The following is a 19416-nucleotide window of genomic DNA, read 5'->3' on the forward strand; positions in this document are numbered from 1 at the left end:
GTGATAAAGCAAAGTGGGTAAACTGTCCCCTATTTACAGATAAGGACAGAGTCTCAAAGTCAAGCAATATGTATGTCCAATGTCACACAACTCTTAAGTGACTGGACCAGATTTAGTCCTAGAAAGCCAGTACTTGGTTCCTAATCCCAGATTCCTCCTGCTATGCCACACTGGCTGTGCTGAGCTGTTACACTCCATTTTAGGAGGAATACCTGGAGTTTATTCAGAATAATGAAAGATGAGACTCCTTACATATTGAAGAATTTCTAACCAAAATGCTAATAGGGGAATTACTTATGTTAGATGACTAAATTGTTATTCTGCCTTGTTGAAACTGTACCTTGTACAAAGCAAGGATGAGATTATATTAAATTAGGGCTGCTGTTTTGGCTGGACTTTATTTAAATTTATTCAAGAGCAAGTCAAAGTAAGAAGCACAACAGCCAGCTTTACGTAAGGAAGTGGCCAGGCTGTCCACATCAGCTGATGGCAATTTGTCCATGTGTAGAGCTTTAGAAGTCTAACCCAGGGGGACAGTCTGCCTGATTCCGATGGGAGAATGAGGACCTGGGAAGATCAAGTCCCTAAGGTCCAATTCTGTTAGTCCTTCCAACCTTGTATTCCTTCTGTCAAGTATCTGTTAACAAATCATTCTAGTTGTAAAAATACAGATGTGTGAATTCTGTTACTGCAATCACTTTGATATCACACTAGAGATGACTTCTTCAAAATAACTAAAATATATAGGTAGAAGTTAACAAAAGGCAGACCAGCTACACATAAGGAAAAACAAAACAACTCTGAAAATGGAATGGGCTGCCTTCAAAGGCAGAGACTAAATTCTCTTGTCAAGAAGTATTCAAGCAGAGATGAATAACAACCTGTAGGGAGTATAACAGAAGAGAAAAAACGTTCAGCTGTGGAGATGGGTTTTTAAGGTCTCTTCAAATACTGAACCTAAAAAAGTAATCAATTCAATAAAGTACTTTATTATTCTCCTAATACTGGAAGAAAAAACACAGTAAGTCCTAATATTGTACGAACTTGGTTAGGTCATTTAATACCTGTAGCCAGTTTATAAAATATGTAAAATGAGGTGGAACTAGATGTCTTTAAAGTCACTTCCAACTCTAACTCTCAGTTTTTGAGCTGCTCAAAATAGATGTCCTCCTAAACTCCTATACTAAAGATCATAAACTTTACTCACTCAGGACCTATGTAGACATAAAGGATCTATAGATACATATTTTACATATAAAGCTTAATTATCTAGGTTCTTTTAAAAAGTAATGGTAGTACTTAATACCACTGAACTGTACACTTAAAAATGGTCAAAAGAGTAAATTTTATGTTACATTAATTTTACCTCAAATTTTTTTTAAAGCTAAGGGGAATTAGATACAGAAGGTGAAAGTGAGGGAAAATAGCTAAAGTGGGGACATGGAGGCCAAGAACAAAATGTACCAACTGATACAAGATACAAAAATCCACAGAAGAACAAATCATTCAAAACAGAACCAATCAGAGTATGAGAGAAAACCTTACACAAATAAATACATTTTAGTGCAGGGGCCACTAATAGCAAACTACCGCAATGGCCACAGGTTTTTGTAAATCAAGTTCTATTGCAAGACAGCCATGCCTACTTATTTACCTATTGTCTATGGCTTCTTCACTACAACAGCTAATCTGAATAATTTTAACAGACCAGATAGCTTGTGAAGCCAAAAATATGTACTATTTGACCCTTCAGAGAAAAAGTTTGCCAATACTTGTCTTAGAACATAACTGTATTTTAGCACAGTACAGTAACACCCCCTTACAGTAAACCTAAGTTGAACAAGAAATGTTAAACTCTATATTTTATAATATAAATTTTAATATGGCAGAAAAATAGGCAACATTTTCTAAGGAGACTTACGCCAAAAACAGTTTAGAAATTAAAAAGTTTGATGTTTGAGGATAAAAGAGAATACAACTAGATAATGCTGATAAATAGCTGTATAAATCCATTCATAAACTTTTTCATAACTTTTTTCAATGTGAGGATGCCTACCGTTATACATACTAAAAACAGGCTATTAGGATAGCAGACTAGGACAGTGAGGTAGAGATTTACAAATTTTAAATTTAACAGATGTGTTTTCTCTGATGACAGAGAAAATATTTGTACCTTTTTAGGAATCTAGGCTAACAAAACAAACTGAGGTGTAGAAAGATTTATTCACTAATATTTTTGGCACAGTATTATACTTATTAGAGAAAAGTGGGGAAAAATTTGTGGTCCACATAAGTGGAATGGTTAAGTCAGTTATGGTACATCCACATAAGAATTTCTTATTCAGTAATATAAAATGAATACAGATAACTTTTTAGGGATATAGGAGAATATAATGTTAAGTCAGAAGTTATAATACAAAATTTTCTATGCGGTTTGATCTCCAGTTGCTTACAAAAAGTAGTAGAAGGGGGCTTCCCTGGTGGCGCAGTGGTTGAGAGTCCGCCTGCCGATGCAGGGGACACGGGTTCGTGTCCCGGTCCGGGAAGATCCCACATGCCGCGGAGTGGCTGGGCCCGTGAGCCATGGCCGCTGAGCCTGCGCGTCCGGAGCCTGTGCTCCGCAACAGGAGAGGCCACAACAGTGAGAGGCCCGTGTACCGCAAAAAAAAAAAAAAAAAAAAAAGTAAAGCCTAGAAACAAGAAGCTGAAACTCAAGTAGACTAAACTTCAGGATCTCGTTCATGCTCCTTCAGTGAATTACATCTAGGTATTAATTAAGAGCTTGCAGTTTATTACAGATTATGTCCAGATATTATCAATAGCTAAATAGATACATGTGGTTTAAAATAAACATTAGGCAGCAAAAAATTTTATGATATATGTTATGGCTGGCCATTCAAACAAAACTCAAACTCACTGATAACTGTAATCTAGAATAGAATTTTAATTTTGAGGAAATCGCAAATAAGATGACTGAGGTGTTCACTGAGAAGTCCCACACCCAAAATTAAATGTATTTTCAATCTTGATTTTAGTTTAAGTGAATTGTAAACATGTTCACTTTTACAAATTAAAAGCAAATGCATTATTAAAGGATCATATCAGAATTTGTCCCCTATTTCAACACAGGTTCTTTCTATTCCAAAATATATTATCTGTATTTCCCAAATACTGCTTCAACCTCGTTATCAGTACTATTCTATACAATAGACCTAATTCAATGTTGCTGAAATACTTAAGTACTTAATCTTCGAAATTCAATTTGCACAGCATGTGGGGTAACGATTCTTTCCCCCTTGATTTCCATTGATTGTGACCACCTAGAGGGATGGGATAGGGAGGGTGGGAGGGAGACGCAAGGAAGAGATATGGGAACATATGTATATGTATAACTGATTCACTTTGTTATAAAGCAGAAACTAACACACCATTGTAAAGCAATTATAGTCCAATAAAGATGTTAAAAAAAAAAAGAATATGAACTACCAAAATAAAATCACATTATCTGAAGCTAGCAGAAATCATTTTTGTTTGCACCTTCTCTTTTAATATATTTGTAACTATATAGATGAGCAAACATACAATTACTGCATCATGGGTATGCAGTTTTTAAGAGATACTACCAAACTGCCTTCCAAAACAGGTGAATTTATACTTCCATCAGCAACCTAAGAGTTCCTATTTCCTATACCCTTGGTATCACTTAATTTAACATCTGCCAATCTGACAGGGGGAAAATGATCTTATTTTAATGAAATACTTTCAATATTGTATCTTGTACGAATTACCTATTTTCTAAAGAGCATACACATGCTGATACTTTCTCAGCATGGTCCTTCTTTCTCTTTCCCTTTCTAATTAAAAAATAAAATGCCCAAACAAAAAGTAACTTAAAAATACGTGCCCTATTCCCCACCTGCCAACGCTTCCCAGAGATCCTTCACTAAGACAGAATATACACTTCTGGGTTTTACAGAAATGAAGTGTGGCATTCTTGAGAGAGAAGACAGTGTGATAAAAACGTTCATGTTGGGCAATAATTGGCCTAAAATAAAGGTTAATCAAGAATCTCAAATGCTACATAGCACTGTTTGATATAATGCTCATCCCAGTCCATACTGGTTTTCTGGAAGTAGTATTTTGAAATTAAAACTCTATAATTAATCTTGAAACAACATGCAAAATAGATTGAAATGAGACAAAAGAATGGATATGGGGGTACAGATTTTAAATCTGAAGTCATCAGATATGTGGAGATAAGTATGAGAACAAAGCTTGGATGAAAGATGAACTATTATCTACACAAAGATTAGAGGATATGCCATGGAGAAGGTAGACAAGTGGGAAAGAAGCAAAGGCCTCTCAGCCTCAGGGTTTACCCAGTGAGCAAATCCAAAAAGAGCCACAGAACAAGAGAGAACAATTTAAAAAATGAAGAGATGCTATAAAGCACAGGAAGCTCAGCTCAGCAGTCTGTGACGACCTAGATGGGTGAGATGTGGGGGCTGGGCTGGGAGGTGATACAGGCATACGTATAGCTGATTCACTTCATCGTACAGAGAAAACTAACACAACATTGTGAAGCAATTATATTCCAAAAAAATACTACTAATAAAATAAAATCTGTGAGGAAAATAAAATAAAATAAAAAATGAAGAGAGCCATGCAAAGTGGTTTCCTAAATGATGGAATAATAATAACAAAATTAAATAAGAGCACTGCAGGGAAAACTGAGCAATGAACATTATATTTTTCTGTAAGATATTTAGGACAGTAGTAAAATCTTAACCTTAACCAGTGACCTAAACCAGAACTGAAGTTGGTTGAAGGAGATGGCTAGGATGACGGTGGTTCAAAGAGTCTGACTATGGAAAAAGATAAGAAGATAACTCACTTACATCGTACCTCCTTCCAGAATATAATATGGTATGGTTAGTAAAATATAAAGTAAGACCAAGAGAAGGAGGAAAAGCAAATATCCCAGCCACATGAACTAATAAAATTGCTATGGTTAAGTATTAAATTCACTCTGAGCTTACTGGTAAGCAGGGCAAAAAAGTAAACAGTGCGTATCACATTTTCACAGAAGTACAACGATCTCTCAAGAGAAATTTTTTCTGGAAACCAAAAAAAAAAAAAGAAATTTCTCATTTGAGCCTAAAATTCAAAGGCTAATGTCCTTGTAAGGTTTTACAAAAAATGAAGCAATTTTTTAAAATGAGAAATTATAGAGTATTTAACAAATGCCAAATATTGTCCCAATAAGCCTTTTACAAAATGTTAACTCATTTAATTTTCACGTGGCTATTTCTTCTAACAATCATCTATAGAACCTGGCAGAAACCTGAGTGCTGGCATTCCAGGTGGCTTGATGATTCAGGGATGACCTATGCTTTGGAAGCTGAGCATAAGAAAGGATAACAGGATCAGCTGGAACCTTACCTCCCAGAATAAAAGAAATGTTTACCACATAAAGTCAAAATGGATGAAGTCAAGGGAAGAAAGCTACACCTAAAAACAAGATCATTCAGGAAATAAACCTTTAACCAGATTAAAAATTTTTTTCACAATCTTGAGGCCAGTGCTCTTAATTTTATAATGTAATTTGGAGATAGCTGGGGTTCACTCCTGAAATCCTTGATTGAAAGCTCTCAGGTTTTTCATATACCTAGATTGCTCCTAAACCCATCTAGCTATTGCTCCAAACTTTGGTGGCAAAAACAGACTCCTTCGAACTAAGGTAAACAAGGTTTTGTTATTGGCCATTCAAACTCCCAGGGCATCTGAGCAAATATTCGTTTTTTAAAAAAATTTTTTTAACGTTTATTTTATATATTTAATATAATTATATTTAATACTTTTATTAATTTTAATATACTGAGGGTTTTTTGGTTTTTGGTTTTTTTAAACATCTTTATTGGAGTATAACTGCTTTACAATGGTGTTAGTTTCTGCTTTATAACAAAGTGAATCAGCTATACATATATCCCCATATCTCCTCCCTCTTGCGTCTCCCTCCCACCCTCCCTATCCCACCCTCCCTATCCCACGCCTCTAGGTGGTCACAGAGCACCGAGCTGATCTCCCTGTGCTATGCAGCTGCTTCCCACTAGCTAGCTATTTTACATTTGGTAGTGTATATATGTCCATGCTATCTCTCACTTTGTCCCAGCTTACCCTTCTCCCTCCCAGTGTCCTCAGGTCCATTCTCTATGTCTGCATCTTTATTCCTGTCCTGGCCCTAGATTCTTCAGAACTTTTCTTTTTTTAGATTCAATATATATGTGTTAGCTTACGGTATTTGTTTTTCTCTTTCTGACTTACTTCACTCTGCATGACAGACTCTAGGTCCATCCACCTCACTACAAATAACTCAATTTCGTTTCTTTTTATGGCTGAGTAATATTCCATTGTATATATGTGCCACATCTTCTTTATCCATTCATCTGTCTATGGACACTTAGGTTGCTTCCATGTCCTGGCTATTGTAAATAGAGCTGCAATGAACATTGTGATACATGACTCTTTTTGAATTATAGTTTTCTCAGGGTATATGACCAGTAGTGGGATTGAGCAAATATTCTTGAAGGATTCCCTCACTAAACAGGTTTTATTGGGGGGGCTGGGAGGGACAGGATGGGACATTTTTTATGTAGAGTTGTCAATAAGTATTAGACAAAACAGTGTTTCAAAGTTATTGCTAAGAAATGATTTATTTTGACAGCAATGGAGCTAGAAGCTTCTGGGAAACATGTAAATCACAAAAGCAGCTCAATTTTCTATCTGACAGAAGGGGAAAAAAGAGGGATACAAGAGTCACTGAAGAGACAGAATGCAAGGCATCTTTTCAATAGAAGGCTGTTCCCATCATATAACCTTTAAGGACAACTTCTAAATGCTAGTAACCTCATTTTTCAATTCTGGGCACCTGTACTTAAACTTGTTACATGCCTGGTAATTCAGATGATGTTAAAAGTAAGGTAAGTGAGTACCAAATGAAATTAAGCATACACATTCGAAGAACCTAGGGGCAAGACGGGAATAAAGACACAGACCTACTAGAGAATGGACTTGAGGATATGGAGAGGGGGAAGGGTAAACTGTGACAAAGTGAGAGAGTGGCATGGACATATATACACTACCAAACGTAAAATAGATAGCTAGTGGGAAGCAGCCACATAGCACAGGGAGATCAGCTTAGCACACAGGGAGATCAGATCGGTGCTTTGTGACCACCTAGAGGGGTGGGATAGGGAGGGTGGGAGGGAGGGAGACGCACGAGGGAAGAGATATGGGAACATATGTATATGTATAACTGATTCACTTTGTTATAAAGCAGAAACTAACACACCATTGTAAACCAATTATACTCCAATAAAGATGTATAAAAAAAAGCATACACATTCTAGTCTCTCAAGAACATTAAAGAGGTAGAAATTTGACAAAAATCTAGCTTTTTAGAATGTGAACACATTTGAGTCATCCAACTGAAGATGTTAAATGACCTGCCACAGTCATAGGCTACTTTGTGGCATAAAACCATTATCACAGGATATCACAAATTTTGCTCATCACCAAGTGATTTTTTTTTTTAAATAACATTTTTCAGTCTGGGAAAACAACTTTAGCTTGGAACGTTTTAGGAAGGTGCCAATTTCAATTACAGGAAACATTAAGCCAGGTCTGAGACTGAAAGTATAAGAATCACACTTTCAGTTTGACTTATGATACTATGGGGCTGGAAAAAGCAATGTAAGTAGAAGGGAAACAAAACAGGTCACATAACGTCAGTGCAAAGTCAGAAAAATAGCAGGATATAAAGAAAGCAGGCAGGTAAATTTTTACCTACAGTGAGAAAAAGTTTGCGTCCATTTATATTAACTCAAGACAAATATCCTCTCATACTGCGTAGGAAAAACCAATTTTGTTTTAAAACTCAACTGCTCTGCTGAATAGATGAGTTAACACCCTATCACAATTTATTTAATCCACAAACGCTACTTAACTCGGGTTTTTTCTGAGTTAGTGTTTTACCCGTCACATTTCATCTTGGCTATTTTGAGTTGTATTTTCAAAAATTCGCCCATCTTGTGGAAGATGTCAGACAGGCCAAAGCTGGTCCTCAGTGCCAACAGGTGGTCTGTACTGCGTGCCCTGTCTTCTCGGCCACATGACCCTTTTCCTCCTAATCTCCTTTCGGAAACGTTATTTCCGGTGCCCCAGATGGCTCTACACACGCCTGAAGAAGCCACTCCAGAAATATTCAGAATACTCTGCTACGTTAGGCTTCCAAAGAGACGGTGGCAGAGATCGAAGGAGGGCAGGCAGAGAGGAAACTCGAGCCTAGAAAAGCAGCGAGTCAGGAAGGCACACGCTTTGCCCATCGCCCGACTCCTAAATGTCACTCGGTGATGTTCGTGGGGCACCACCCACCAAGAGCTGGGCGGGCGGCCAGGCACTGCAGCCCGGAGCCGGGGCGCTGAGCACGCGGCGTGGGCCGGGCTGCCACAGCTCCAGCGTGGTGGGGGGTAGGGGGGTGGCAGGCTGGCCCCTCCGGCCCCTTGGCTGCTCCACCCGGCGGCGGGGAAGGGAAGTGAGGGCCGAGCGAGGGGCTCAGGCGGGGAAGGCGCGGGCGGGGCCGGGCCTAATCACATGGCGCAGACTGCGCAGGCCGCCCGGCATCTCTTTCTTTCTCCTTCTCGAACCTCCGCTCCCATCCCTCCCCACCGCAGGCCCCTCCCGGGCCCGGGCCCCACGCGGGACAAGGCCTCCTGCGCCTCGCGGAGACACTCACTTTTCGCCTGAAACCACCAGCTCCTTGCCCTCGCTGTTGCCGATCCCGTCAGTCTCCCCCGAGCCGTCCTTGGGGCCGGACGCCGGCGGGGCCGCGGGCGGCGACGCCCCGGGCTGCGGCTGCTGCGGAGGCGGCGGCGGCTGCTGCTGCGGCTGCTGCTGCGGCTGCTGCGTGCCCCCCTTGCCCAGCTCCTGCAGGATCTCTGAGGGGGAGCTGGAGAGGCCCCTCACGAGGGGTCCCGCCGGCCGGCCGCCCCCGCCCCACCACGGGTAGAGCCGCGCGGCGGCCGCCTGGCCAGTTCGTCCCCCGCCCCGGGGGCGCCGGCACAGGGTGGCGAGGGGCTGCGCCCGCCTCAGAACCGCGCAGGCGTCGGCGGGCGGGCGAAGGAGCAGGTCCCGCAGCATCGCCGAGCCTCGCAGCCGCATCATGCCGCCGGGTCCGTCAGTGCCCGCTCAACAGGGGAGGATGCTCCGGACGTGGGCGGCCGCTCTCCTCCGGGAACTTGGTCTCCGGCGGGACGGCCAGAGGGCAAAAGAGGGCAGGGACAGTGAGGTGGGTGTGGTCCCGGCTGCGGCTCTCACAGGCGCCGCCGCCGCCGCCGCCGCTACTGCTGCTGCTGCTGCTTCTGAGGCTGCCCGCGGCTACTTCTCACACCGCGGAGGACTCCGCACTGAGGCTGAGGCGCAGGGGCGGGCCCGAGACATTCGGCGCTCACCCTCCTAGGGGCGGGAGGACGCCGGCGGCCTGCCCCCTTCGCCTGCTCCGATTAGCTCAGATCACCGACCTCGCTTCTGATTGGTGACTGGAGCAGTCAAATTTCTCTCGGCGCCCGGTGCGCGGAGAGTGGCGCGGAAGACTGGCGCGGAAGACTGGCGGGGGACTGGGGGGAGGAGTCAAGCTGACGTGTGAGGCGGGGGAGCCAGGCAGGGCTACAGAGTAGCCCTTTTTCTCTCGCTTCGTCAGCACCGAGAGTGCCCTCGTTGGGAACTGGGTCCTTAGTGGTCTGGTCATTTACGAAGCGGATGGGCTCCTGGACTCTGGGGCCTCGAACTGTCTCGGAGACTGATTGGCAAGAGCCCCTGCCGCCCAGGGGCCGACGGTCAGGGGGCTTGGCCGGGGCTGGAGTTTGGCCGTCGGAGCTCGGCTGGTCAAAGCTTGCCGCTGGTCCCCGGCTATCCGGTAAGGGCGTGTGGCGACGCCTCTGAGGGCCGCGGACCCGCGGCGGCAGCCCCAGACGAGCTTGTCCCTCTCCCAAATGTTACGTTTACTTGAAACTTTCCATGGTTGGCGACTGCCCAGATGTGAAGTGTTTTGGAAAAAATGAGCAAAATCCTTTCAGCTATGCGACTTAGCCATTCGGAGGATTGGAATTCGGGGGACCGCAAAGAGACAGGGGGAAATTCCAGAACACGACAGCTTTCCTTTTTAAAAATTGCTTTTTAAAATGCAAAATTGTAGACACTCTCCTACTTTAAAGCTGCTTCATTGTTGTAAAATAGAAGCATACGGATACTGGTTCTCTAAATCGTTTTCAGCCTAGTATCACTTTATCCATTTATCCTTTTGGACCTGTAGGAAAAGAGTTCCAAGGAGGTGATAAACTCTGAATTTTTCTTTGAGCCTACATGTACAGTCCACTCCACGCCAAAAAAACAAACAAAAAAACGAAAACCACAGACTTTAGATGATATCCTGAAGCAATTAGGTTTTAATGCATGGATTCACAAAGGTTACTGGGATAACTTTTATGAAACGGGAAGGGTGTGTGTCAGGTGCATCGTTAACTGATCATCGGATTTAGTAATCATCACCTTAAAATATTGCACTAGATTAGTAATTAGGAAATCTGGTTGTACCTACAGGTTATGTGACCTTTGGCATGTCACAGGCTTGCCATGTTTAAGTTTTTTCTATCTACTCTTTAACCAGAAGAACATGGAAAAAGCTGTATGTGTAGAGCACTTAACCACATTTTTTTAAGTTAAGACAATTGCAAATTATTTAGAGGGCTTTTATTACTACTTAATGTTACCTGTCACTAAAATTTGATAAAAGTCAAAGTAACAATATATTCAGGAAAAGGAACATTAAGTTTTGGAGGAAAGGTGACATACTACGTTTGCCTAACATTTCCAGTCTGACTTACCAAAGACATAAACCTGAATATTGTTCCATCTCTTCGATATAACTAGTTAAAGGACTGCCTCCTTTCTCTCAGCCACATTCAAGCTATTGACAAATCCAGTTATTATTCTCCTCCTGCTTTTTCTCTTAGTTTCTCGAATTTTCCTATGAAAATTCTTTCTAGTGTTTAAGGGTTTAAATACTTTATAGTATACTTAACAAATGTAGAAAATAAACCTAGTAAAAGATAATTTTTTAGAGTTTCTACTTTCAAGGATGAGCTGGTGAGAGTGGACTGATGTTACTCCTGACATTTAGAAGGACTTCGAGTCTGCTGAAATTTAACCCCTTGTTTGAGAAGACCAATAAAAAGTTAGCAAATTGAAACTACTATAAATTGAATTAAAATGTGACTCATTAATACTTTAATTTGATTATTTTCTTCATCTTATATAATTTTTTAAATCTTTAGTGATTTTTTAAATCAAATACAACTTTGGAACTATGAGTTGGAGTTAATTACTATTTCCATTAGGTTAATTATTCACCTGTTGAGTCATATAATCATATAAAATAAAGTCTATCACTGTACAAGCATTTTATACACATACAATAGTCTACCAAAATTCCTACAAATAGAAAATGGCTCTTCAGATTAACATGTGGCTGGGTTGTCAGAGCTGCTCTTAGACTTCCTCTTTGCTACTAGATACGTGCAGCTATCCTACAATAGGTTGTGGTCTCATAGCCATTGAGAAGGTAGTCAATCATAGAAAGGAAAAATTGGAATTTTTGCACTTTGTATTTATTCTAACTAGAAGAACAGTTCCTGAGCTTCTGTGTTCTTTTGAAGATTAGAAAAGGCTGATGTTTCAAGATGGTAATGTAACCTATATATAAGTTCCAGATCTTACCCTTCATAAAAACTAAAAGGGTATTATCACAAAAACTAAATAGAAAATAATTCTCCTTTGACTAACAGCTTAAAAGAGTTGCCTAAGTTTTTTAGGTTTGTTGGTTTGTTTGAAATTCTTCTGTTTAGAGAATACTACTACTTCCCTTTCTTTTCTTGGTTTCCTGCTTCAACTGGCCAACTTCCTAGCCTCGCTGACAAACCCTGCCAAACATAACTTATTTTTCCAAAGCTGAATTTAGATCTTTATTAAAGTATTATAAATCCCTCATCTATAAAATGGGGATAATATTGGTATCATATCTCATAGGGTTGTTGTATTAGATGAATCAATACATGTAAAGCACTTGGAACAATGCTAGTTGCATTCTATAAGTGTTAGCTATAATTATTATTTTTCCATGAGTGAATAAATTTTGTTGTGCAATGTGATTAGTTGCCACATCTATTATTGAAAAGGAAAACTGGGAATTGTTTTAAACCATCTAATCATAAAATAGCATTTAAGAAGAAGCTAGCTCCCTAAAATGAGATCATTTTCTTCATTTTTAGAAAACAAACCAATAATTTCCAAAGTATCTTAAAACAGAGAGAGACTGCTGCAAAGACAGTCAGATTAAGCAAAGCTGGGCTCAATGCCCAACGTACAAGCTACTTACAAATAACTAAAAAAAAAAAGTAGTAAACAAAGAATTGCTAGACAAAAAAAAAAAGCTGGCCTGGATATACATGTCACATACAATTAAAGCTAAAAATCTATCCTTTGCCATCTATGTAAAGTAAAATGAACTTCTGTTCCTTGCAACATCACACAAAAATGGCAAGAGAGATTTTAATCACATCTGAAGAGACTATTTGCATGGTCTCATTTAAAATACTAACCATATGAAATTGTTTTTGAGGGTCCCCTGATGGCTGGGATGGAAGTGCAGTGGTGATCAGTCATTTTTCTTCATTCAGAGTGATACGGTAAAGATTTCAGTTAGTTCAGTTTATAAATTAATATTGTTTAGACTTAGATCACAATTACATGCATGGGGCCTCCAGATATTTATTGATTTTTCAAAGTGATTTTAATTTTTTTGTAGATTCATAGAAAATATTAAATTGGACTAAATCCCATCCTAGATATCAGAAGGTCTTACTTGTATATTAGCAAAACCTAAAAAAGTTTTGATTTTACAAGTATCCTAAAAGTCAGTCAAAAGGATACCTATTTGACTATGAAAACAACCTCTGTGGTAGATTGTATTACTGTTCCCAAATATTTTTGTCCCTCTCAATGGGAGGTCTTTAATTCCTCACCTTGTTAAATGGCAGGCTTGGCCTTATGCCTTTGTTCAACGAAATGTGAATGGAAGTAATGTAGGCCACTGCTGAGCAGATAATGTGAGTCATCACTTAGTTCTATCATCTCTCTTTTCCTTTTGGTACGTGAACAGCAGTTTCCAAAGACGGGATGATTCCTTTACCTGGGTCCCAGATTGATGGAACAAAGCTGAAGATGACTGTGATTGACAAACAGCATGAAGAGAAATAAACCTTACTGTAAGTAATCTCAACTTGGGCATTATTACCATAGAATGACTTAGGTTGACTGATATATCATCCAACTTGTGAAAATTTGGCAGCCATGAGACAAATATTGATAACAAAGAGTATTTGAGAACTCTGAAAGATAGGCAGTCATCTAGAGCAGTGGTCCCCAACCTTTTTGGCACTAGGGACTGGTTTCTTGGAAGACAGTTTTTCCATGTGTGCGGGGGGTCGGGGGGAAGGTTCAGGTGGTAATGTGAACGATGGAGAGTGATGGGGGGCGGCAGATGAAGTTTCGCTCGCTCACCTGCCGCTCACCTCCTATGCGGCCTGATTCCTAACAGGCTGTGGACCAGTACCTGTCTGCAGCCTGCGGGTTTGGGACCCCTGCTCTAGAGCAGTTGAAACTGAGAACCACTGAGAGGACAGTCAGAATAGGCATATTCAGAATAGGCATTCTCTTTCAGGGATGATTAAAACCAAAGTTCAGCTAGGAGATGTTTGATGTAAATATATATTTGGACACTTTGGGGAAAATTAACAGTGGTTTGAAGTATGAGCTCCATATCAATTATGCTATGTTGGTTTTATGCTCTGAAATCTAATGTTGGTTCCACATCTGAAATTTGTCACATTTTCTAAGCCCTGGAAAAGAAAAATGAACCTGGACTTTTGTCACTTTATGCTCATCAAATGGTAAGATCATATTACCAGTTTGGAAAACAGTTACTGAACTCTGCTGAAATCACTGTTTATGAAGCTAAATCCAAAATTCAGACATTTGGGAAAAAAGCATCAGAGTCCACAGCAATATATTTTGATGTTCTGGGATGAAGAGAAATCAGTATTCATTCTCTGTAAAGAGCAGGTTCCTTCAAATAATCTTTACTTTTCAAGCATCTGACATTTACAGTTAGCATGTGAGTCCCTCTGTCTAATTATAAGTCGCAAGAGGCAACTCTACAAAAGAAAGGTTGACCTATGATAGCTCTGCTTCTCATAGTGACAACACCATGTGGTATGTTCTGACGCAGAGCTTTATTCATATGCACCCCAGATAGTACAACAAACGAATGGTGTGATGTATAAAAAAATCTCTGTAGAAACAATCTAAACGTTTATCAGTAGGAGAATGGATTAAAATAATGTGATATTTCTACATAATGAGATAAAATATATTGTTTAAAATGAATGACCCCCAGTATCATGTATTAAAGTGGATAAGTTTCAAAAACAAATTACAGATGGATATGTGTTTTATGATACCATGATTATAAAATTGTAAAACGTGCAAAACAATATATTATTTATAGATGTATACATATATGGTTTCAAAAGTTTCAAATGTGCATAAGAATGATAAACATCTAATTCAGTGCAGTGGTTATTATCTCTGGGTATGTAAAATGGGGAATGGGATTGAAGAAATGTACAAAGAGCTTCAACTGTAATGAATGAACTGTCTGTAATGACTGAATTTTTAATTTAATTTAATTTATTTTTGGCTGCATTGGGTCTTTGTTGCTGTGCTCAGGCTTTCTCTAGTTGCAGCGAGTGGGGGCTACTCTTTGTTGTGGTATGCAGGCTTCTCTCATTGTGGTGGCTTCTCTTGCTGTGGAGCACAGGCTCTAGGCTCGCCGGCTTCAGTAGCTGTGGCATGTGGGCTCAGTAGTTGTGGCTTGCAGGCTCTAGGGTGCAGGCTCAGTAGTTGTGGCACACAGGCTTAGCTGATCCTCAACATATGGGATGTTCCCAGACCAGGGCTCAAACCCGTGTCCCCTGCATCGGCAGGCAGTTCTTTATTTTTATTTTTTTTTACTTTTGCAGTATGCGGGCCTCTCACTTTTGTGGCCTCTCCCGTTGCGGAGCACAGACTCCAGATGCACAGGCTCAGTGGCCATGGCTCACGGGCCCAGCCGCTCTGCGGCATGTGGGATCCTCCCGGACCGGGGCACGAACCCGTGTCCCCTGCATCAGCAGGCGGACTCTCAACCACTGCGCCACCAGGGAAGCCCGGCAGGCAGGTTTTTAACCACTGTGCCACCAGGAAAGTCCCTGTAATGACTGAATTTTTAAATAATAATTTTTAAAATCTGAAGTGAATATGGTACCGCGATAATTGATACACAGGTGTTTGTTATATTCTCTTTTTCTCTGTGGTTGAAATATTTCCTAATTAAAGAAATGCAGCTTTGTTATAATGTTGAAAGCCATTACTTTTCTCTAAAAATTATAAGTGTAGAAAATATTACAAATCCAATATTCAATTTTTAATGTTTCCTTTTAAACCTTTTTTAATTTTGCCTAACCAATGCTGGATGATACAAGTAGTAGGCATATATTTACCTTGTAAATATAGTTCAGGTGTGCAACCAACAAACCCTATCCTTGAACTAAAGGCTTTACAAAAGGTACAAATGACTAATACTTAACTGAAAAACCTATATAAAAAATTATGTGGTTCTTGACTATATCAAACATAAATATGAAAGCAATTCTTTAATTAATACAATATGAATAAAAGTACATCCTTTTTTCCTTTGAATTTAAAGAAGTTATTTATCTTTGTAACATTCCTGTTGGGGACAGGTGTTAATTGTTAAATTTTATGGCTATAGAAATTATAAGTTAATAAGATAACACAGCTAATTAATAATAGAGTTGGCAAAGACATGCCCTCCAGCAAGATGTGGCCCTTGCCCTCATTTCTTTTGAACCATTGAAGAAGTGCCTACAAAAGATATGCTCATTGGTGCAAAAACACCACATGGCTCTTAAAAATCTTTAAGAGTACTTTCCCCAGTGAGAGGCTCCGTAAGTAACTTGAGTAAAGCAGACCAGGTTAATATGTTAGGGAATGATGAAGCCCAGTAAGGTGGAATCGGAATGCTCTGTCTAAAGGGGCAGTAGTTAATCCACTCTAGCCAATTTTAGCTAAGTGGAATGCAGGCACATTTAGATAAACCTTCGGATTCTTTAAGATAATAGAGAAATATTATTTTAAGAAATAAACAAAATTATCTGACTTTTAAATGCAGCTCATTCAATTTTCTTTTAACACTGTGCTAGTCAAACAAAACATCTACAAGAGTAATTTGGCGCATGGGCCATCATGTTTCCAACTCTGCCCAGAACAATCAGATGATGATAGCAATATAACATTTTTGAGATTTATCCCTGGAGCAGATTCTACTCCAGACCATTAGTCCTAGCCAGCCATGGAAATTCCATTTCCCTTGAAATTGCTGCAGCTGTCTTAGTACCAGGAGAGAGCCAGCCTTAAGGCAAACCCAACACACCAAGGCCAACAGAGTGGAGAGATAGAAAGAATCTGGAATCTCCATGATATTCATGGGCTACTGACTCAACCAACTCTGATGCCTTCCCTCCTTAGTTACATGTGATACATTTCTTTAGTATTTAAACCATCTTGGATCTGGGTTTCCATTAAGACAACCTGACTGATTCAAAATCACATTATAGAAGACTCTTTCTCTGTGTTTATCTTTCTCTTTGCCCTGAGTGCAATTTATCAAACCTTTTTCTCTCTCATTTTTTAACCCCACTAAATTACATTATCTATGTTTTAACTTATTTACATATTATATGACTCCCCCAATTGTTTGGGGGCCATATATGATACCCTTGCATGATTTAAAATAAAGGGATGGAGTTAGAGACAGAGTAAGCATTAAGAAGCCTGCCCCAACCTTCAGTTTGGATCCTGAATCACTTCTATAACTCTAGATTTGCTTCCCTTCTATCCCAACAAAAAATACTGAGACATATTAAGACAACCAACTTTACCTTTTTGCTAAACTAGACTTCTCTACCTGTTTCTGACTGGTTAGTGTTTGAACCTTAACTTGCTGTTATTTATTCTTGCCAAAATGATCAATTTTCCTTGGCTTAACCAACTTTCCTCCTTGGAGTCTTTCCTTATACCATTCTTATCACCTTATATGTCCTAAGCCCCTTTCTCTATCCATCAAAATTCCACTGACCCTTCAAGGTCCCCATCTTATATCTTCATGGTGCTCTCCAATTTCTTACATAATAGCCTTTTGCCTCATAACAAGCCATTTGAGATGGGCAGGTACATACAGTCTTATTTTGCAGGTGAGAAAATTGACACAAACATTAAATAATCTGTTCAACATTTTAGTGAGTTGCCTTAAAAGTACCACATATTTCTTGACTCTACCCTTACTATTACCCCTTACCATTCGCATCTGGATATACCTTCTGTTTCCTAAGAACTCAGCTCAAATATTGTCTCCTCTTCAAAGCCTTCCTTGACCTCTCTGGGAAGAGTTCAAGGGTTCTTTCACTCTATATCAGGGCTTATTTGGTAATATCTTCATTTATTCTATTACTTTAATTATTCATGTTCACCTCTGTCCCAACTGGACAGGATAATTTAAACTTTTTAGGTTTTAACATATCCACTATCATTTTGAATATCATTTTCAATAACATAATTGAGGCTGTTTAATATAACATAGGAGCTTATTAACTAGAAAATAAAAGAAATATATTAGAACAAATAAAACTTTCACAGTTTTATTTGAATCTTGAGTAAATTCCTTCCCTATTATATTATACAAAAAGGAGGATGCTTATTAAAAATTCAAACTGCACAAGGACTTTATAAGCACCCTGTTTTTTAGTGACTGTCTACCTGTGCCAACCACCGTACGGGAGCTTAGATTACACAGATGAATAAGGCATAGTCTTTTGGTCTAAGGAGATAGATGCAACACAGATACATATAGTCCTAATTAAAATACAGTATTCTGGATGCCATAAATATTATGTATATTCAATGGATAAAGATGATATAAAATAAGTTCTTTCAGGGAGATTATGGAATATTCTAGAAAGTAGGTGATATTTGCCCGATAGAAACTCAGGTGTAAGAGGTTAACAAGGGCATTTTGTCAAGAACAAAAAAGAGTGAAGTTAAATGGTAGGTTCAGGTAATTACCAGAGCAATCTGGTGTGGTATTATTAACACTCTCCACTAAATATTTCCAGTCTCCTCCTGTGTAGGACTGTATGTCCCTGCTCCCTAGAAGTTGGATGTATCCATGCAGCTTGCTTTGGCCAGGGAAATGTGATTATAAGCTTAAAAAGCCAATGCATAAAAAAAAAAAAAGCCAATGCATAATTTTTTATTATCTCTTTCCCTATGCCATTCTAACTATTAATGCTTAAAGCTGGTGGCTGCTGTCTACCTAGGTCTCTGAGTTCAGAGAAAGAAACTGTTACTTTAAGCTTCTCTGCTTTGGGGGCTGCCCTTTTCTGATTGATCCATCTAATATGAGAGGAAGGTAGGAGAAAGAGCTTTGGATCATAGAGAAGCCAGTCCTACTGGTAGCACATAGAAAGGTCAGCGTATAAAATGACCATTTACCTAAAAGTGTTTGCACAAAATATTTGAATCAGTGAATTCATGTAAACATATTTTATGCTTTTTCAGTTAAATTCCACTTCTGACTAGCTGTTCTTATTTCTGTAACTAACTCTGAAGCTGACAAATGTAATTTGAATCAAGAAATAGGTGTCTTCATAATCTATCTTTACTTAATCTCACAGTTACATAATAATTGACTTATTCCCATCAGTGTTCCAGATGCAGAAAAAAGTATCCAGAGGCATCTGCCACCTTGATATATATTAGCTACACTTGGTGATTAGAACTGGATGCTAGTACATTTCTACTGCAAGAGGCATGGTACAAAGGAAAATGCATACCATTTCGGAGGGGGACAGGCTTATGTATTAATTCCAGCATGGTGTAGTGCCTTCACACAGTACTGTCTTCATGGATTTTACCTCCCAGCTAAAAGTGATTCATTTTAACAGGGGTTTGTAGAAATAATGTCTTAATCCAAGAGAGTGACTAAAATAGTGAGAACTTGACATCTTGTGATAGGCAAAAACAGGAGGACTTTGTGTTAGTTAGCACGTGAGTTTTGCTAACATACTACCTGAAAGGAGGAGCTAAGAAGATAGTATATACTTTATAGGTAAGTTTATAGGCAGA

The 19416-nt window shown here is 39.5% G+C and overlaps 1 protein-coding gene and 1 long non-coding RNA gene across 7 annotated transcripts in view; one reads left to right on the forward strand and one right to left on the reverse strand.

The window, feature by feature from the left end:
* The window catches only part of GLS (glutaminase), a 78939-nt gene extending 69492 nt beyond the window's left edge, over positions 1-9447 (reverse strand). For 3 of the 5 annotated variants that reach the window (XM_060016397.1, XM_060016400.1, XM_060016401.1), the window contains exon 1: positions 8795-9447. In XM_060016397.1, coding sequence (XP_059872380.1) covers positions 8795-9222 — 428 coding nt within the window. In that variant the 5' untranslated portion in view covers positions 9223-9447. Of the gene's footprint in view, positions 1-2453; positions 2769-8034; positions 8664-8794 lie in introns of those variants that run through there. The other 2 variants (XM_060016402.1, XM_060016399.1) reach the window with 2 other exon arrangements.
* A 368-nt stretch (positions 9448-9815) lies between these two features.
* LOC132428485 (uncharacterized) overlaps positions 9816-19416 on the forward strand; it is a 253274-nt gene continuing 243673 nt past the window's right edge. For both annotated transcript variants that reach the window (XR_009520131.1, XR_009520132.1), the window contains exons 1-2: positions 9816-9973; positions 13274-13379. This is a non-coding gene — a long non-coding RNA (uncharacterized lncRNA). The remainder of the gene's footprint in view (positions 9974-13273; positions 13380-19416) is intronic.

The sequence above is a fragment of the Delphinus delphis genome, chromosome 7 (genome assembly GCF_949987515.2).
Source record: "Delphinus delphis chromosome 7, mDelDel1.2, whole genome shotgun sequence".
Taxonomy (NCBI): domain Eukaryota; kingdom Metazoa; phylum Chordata; class Mammalia; order Artiodactyla; family Delphinidae; genus Delphinus; species Delphinus delphis.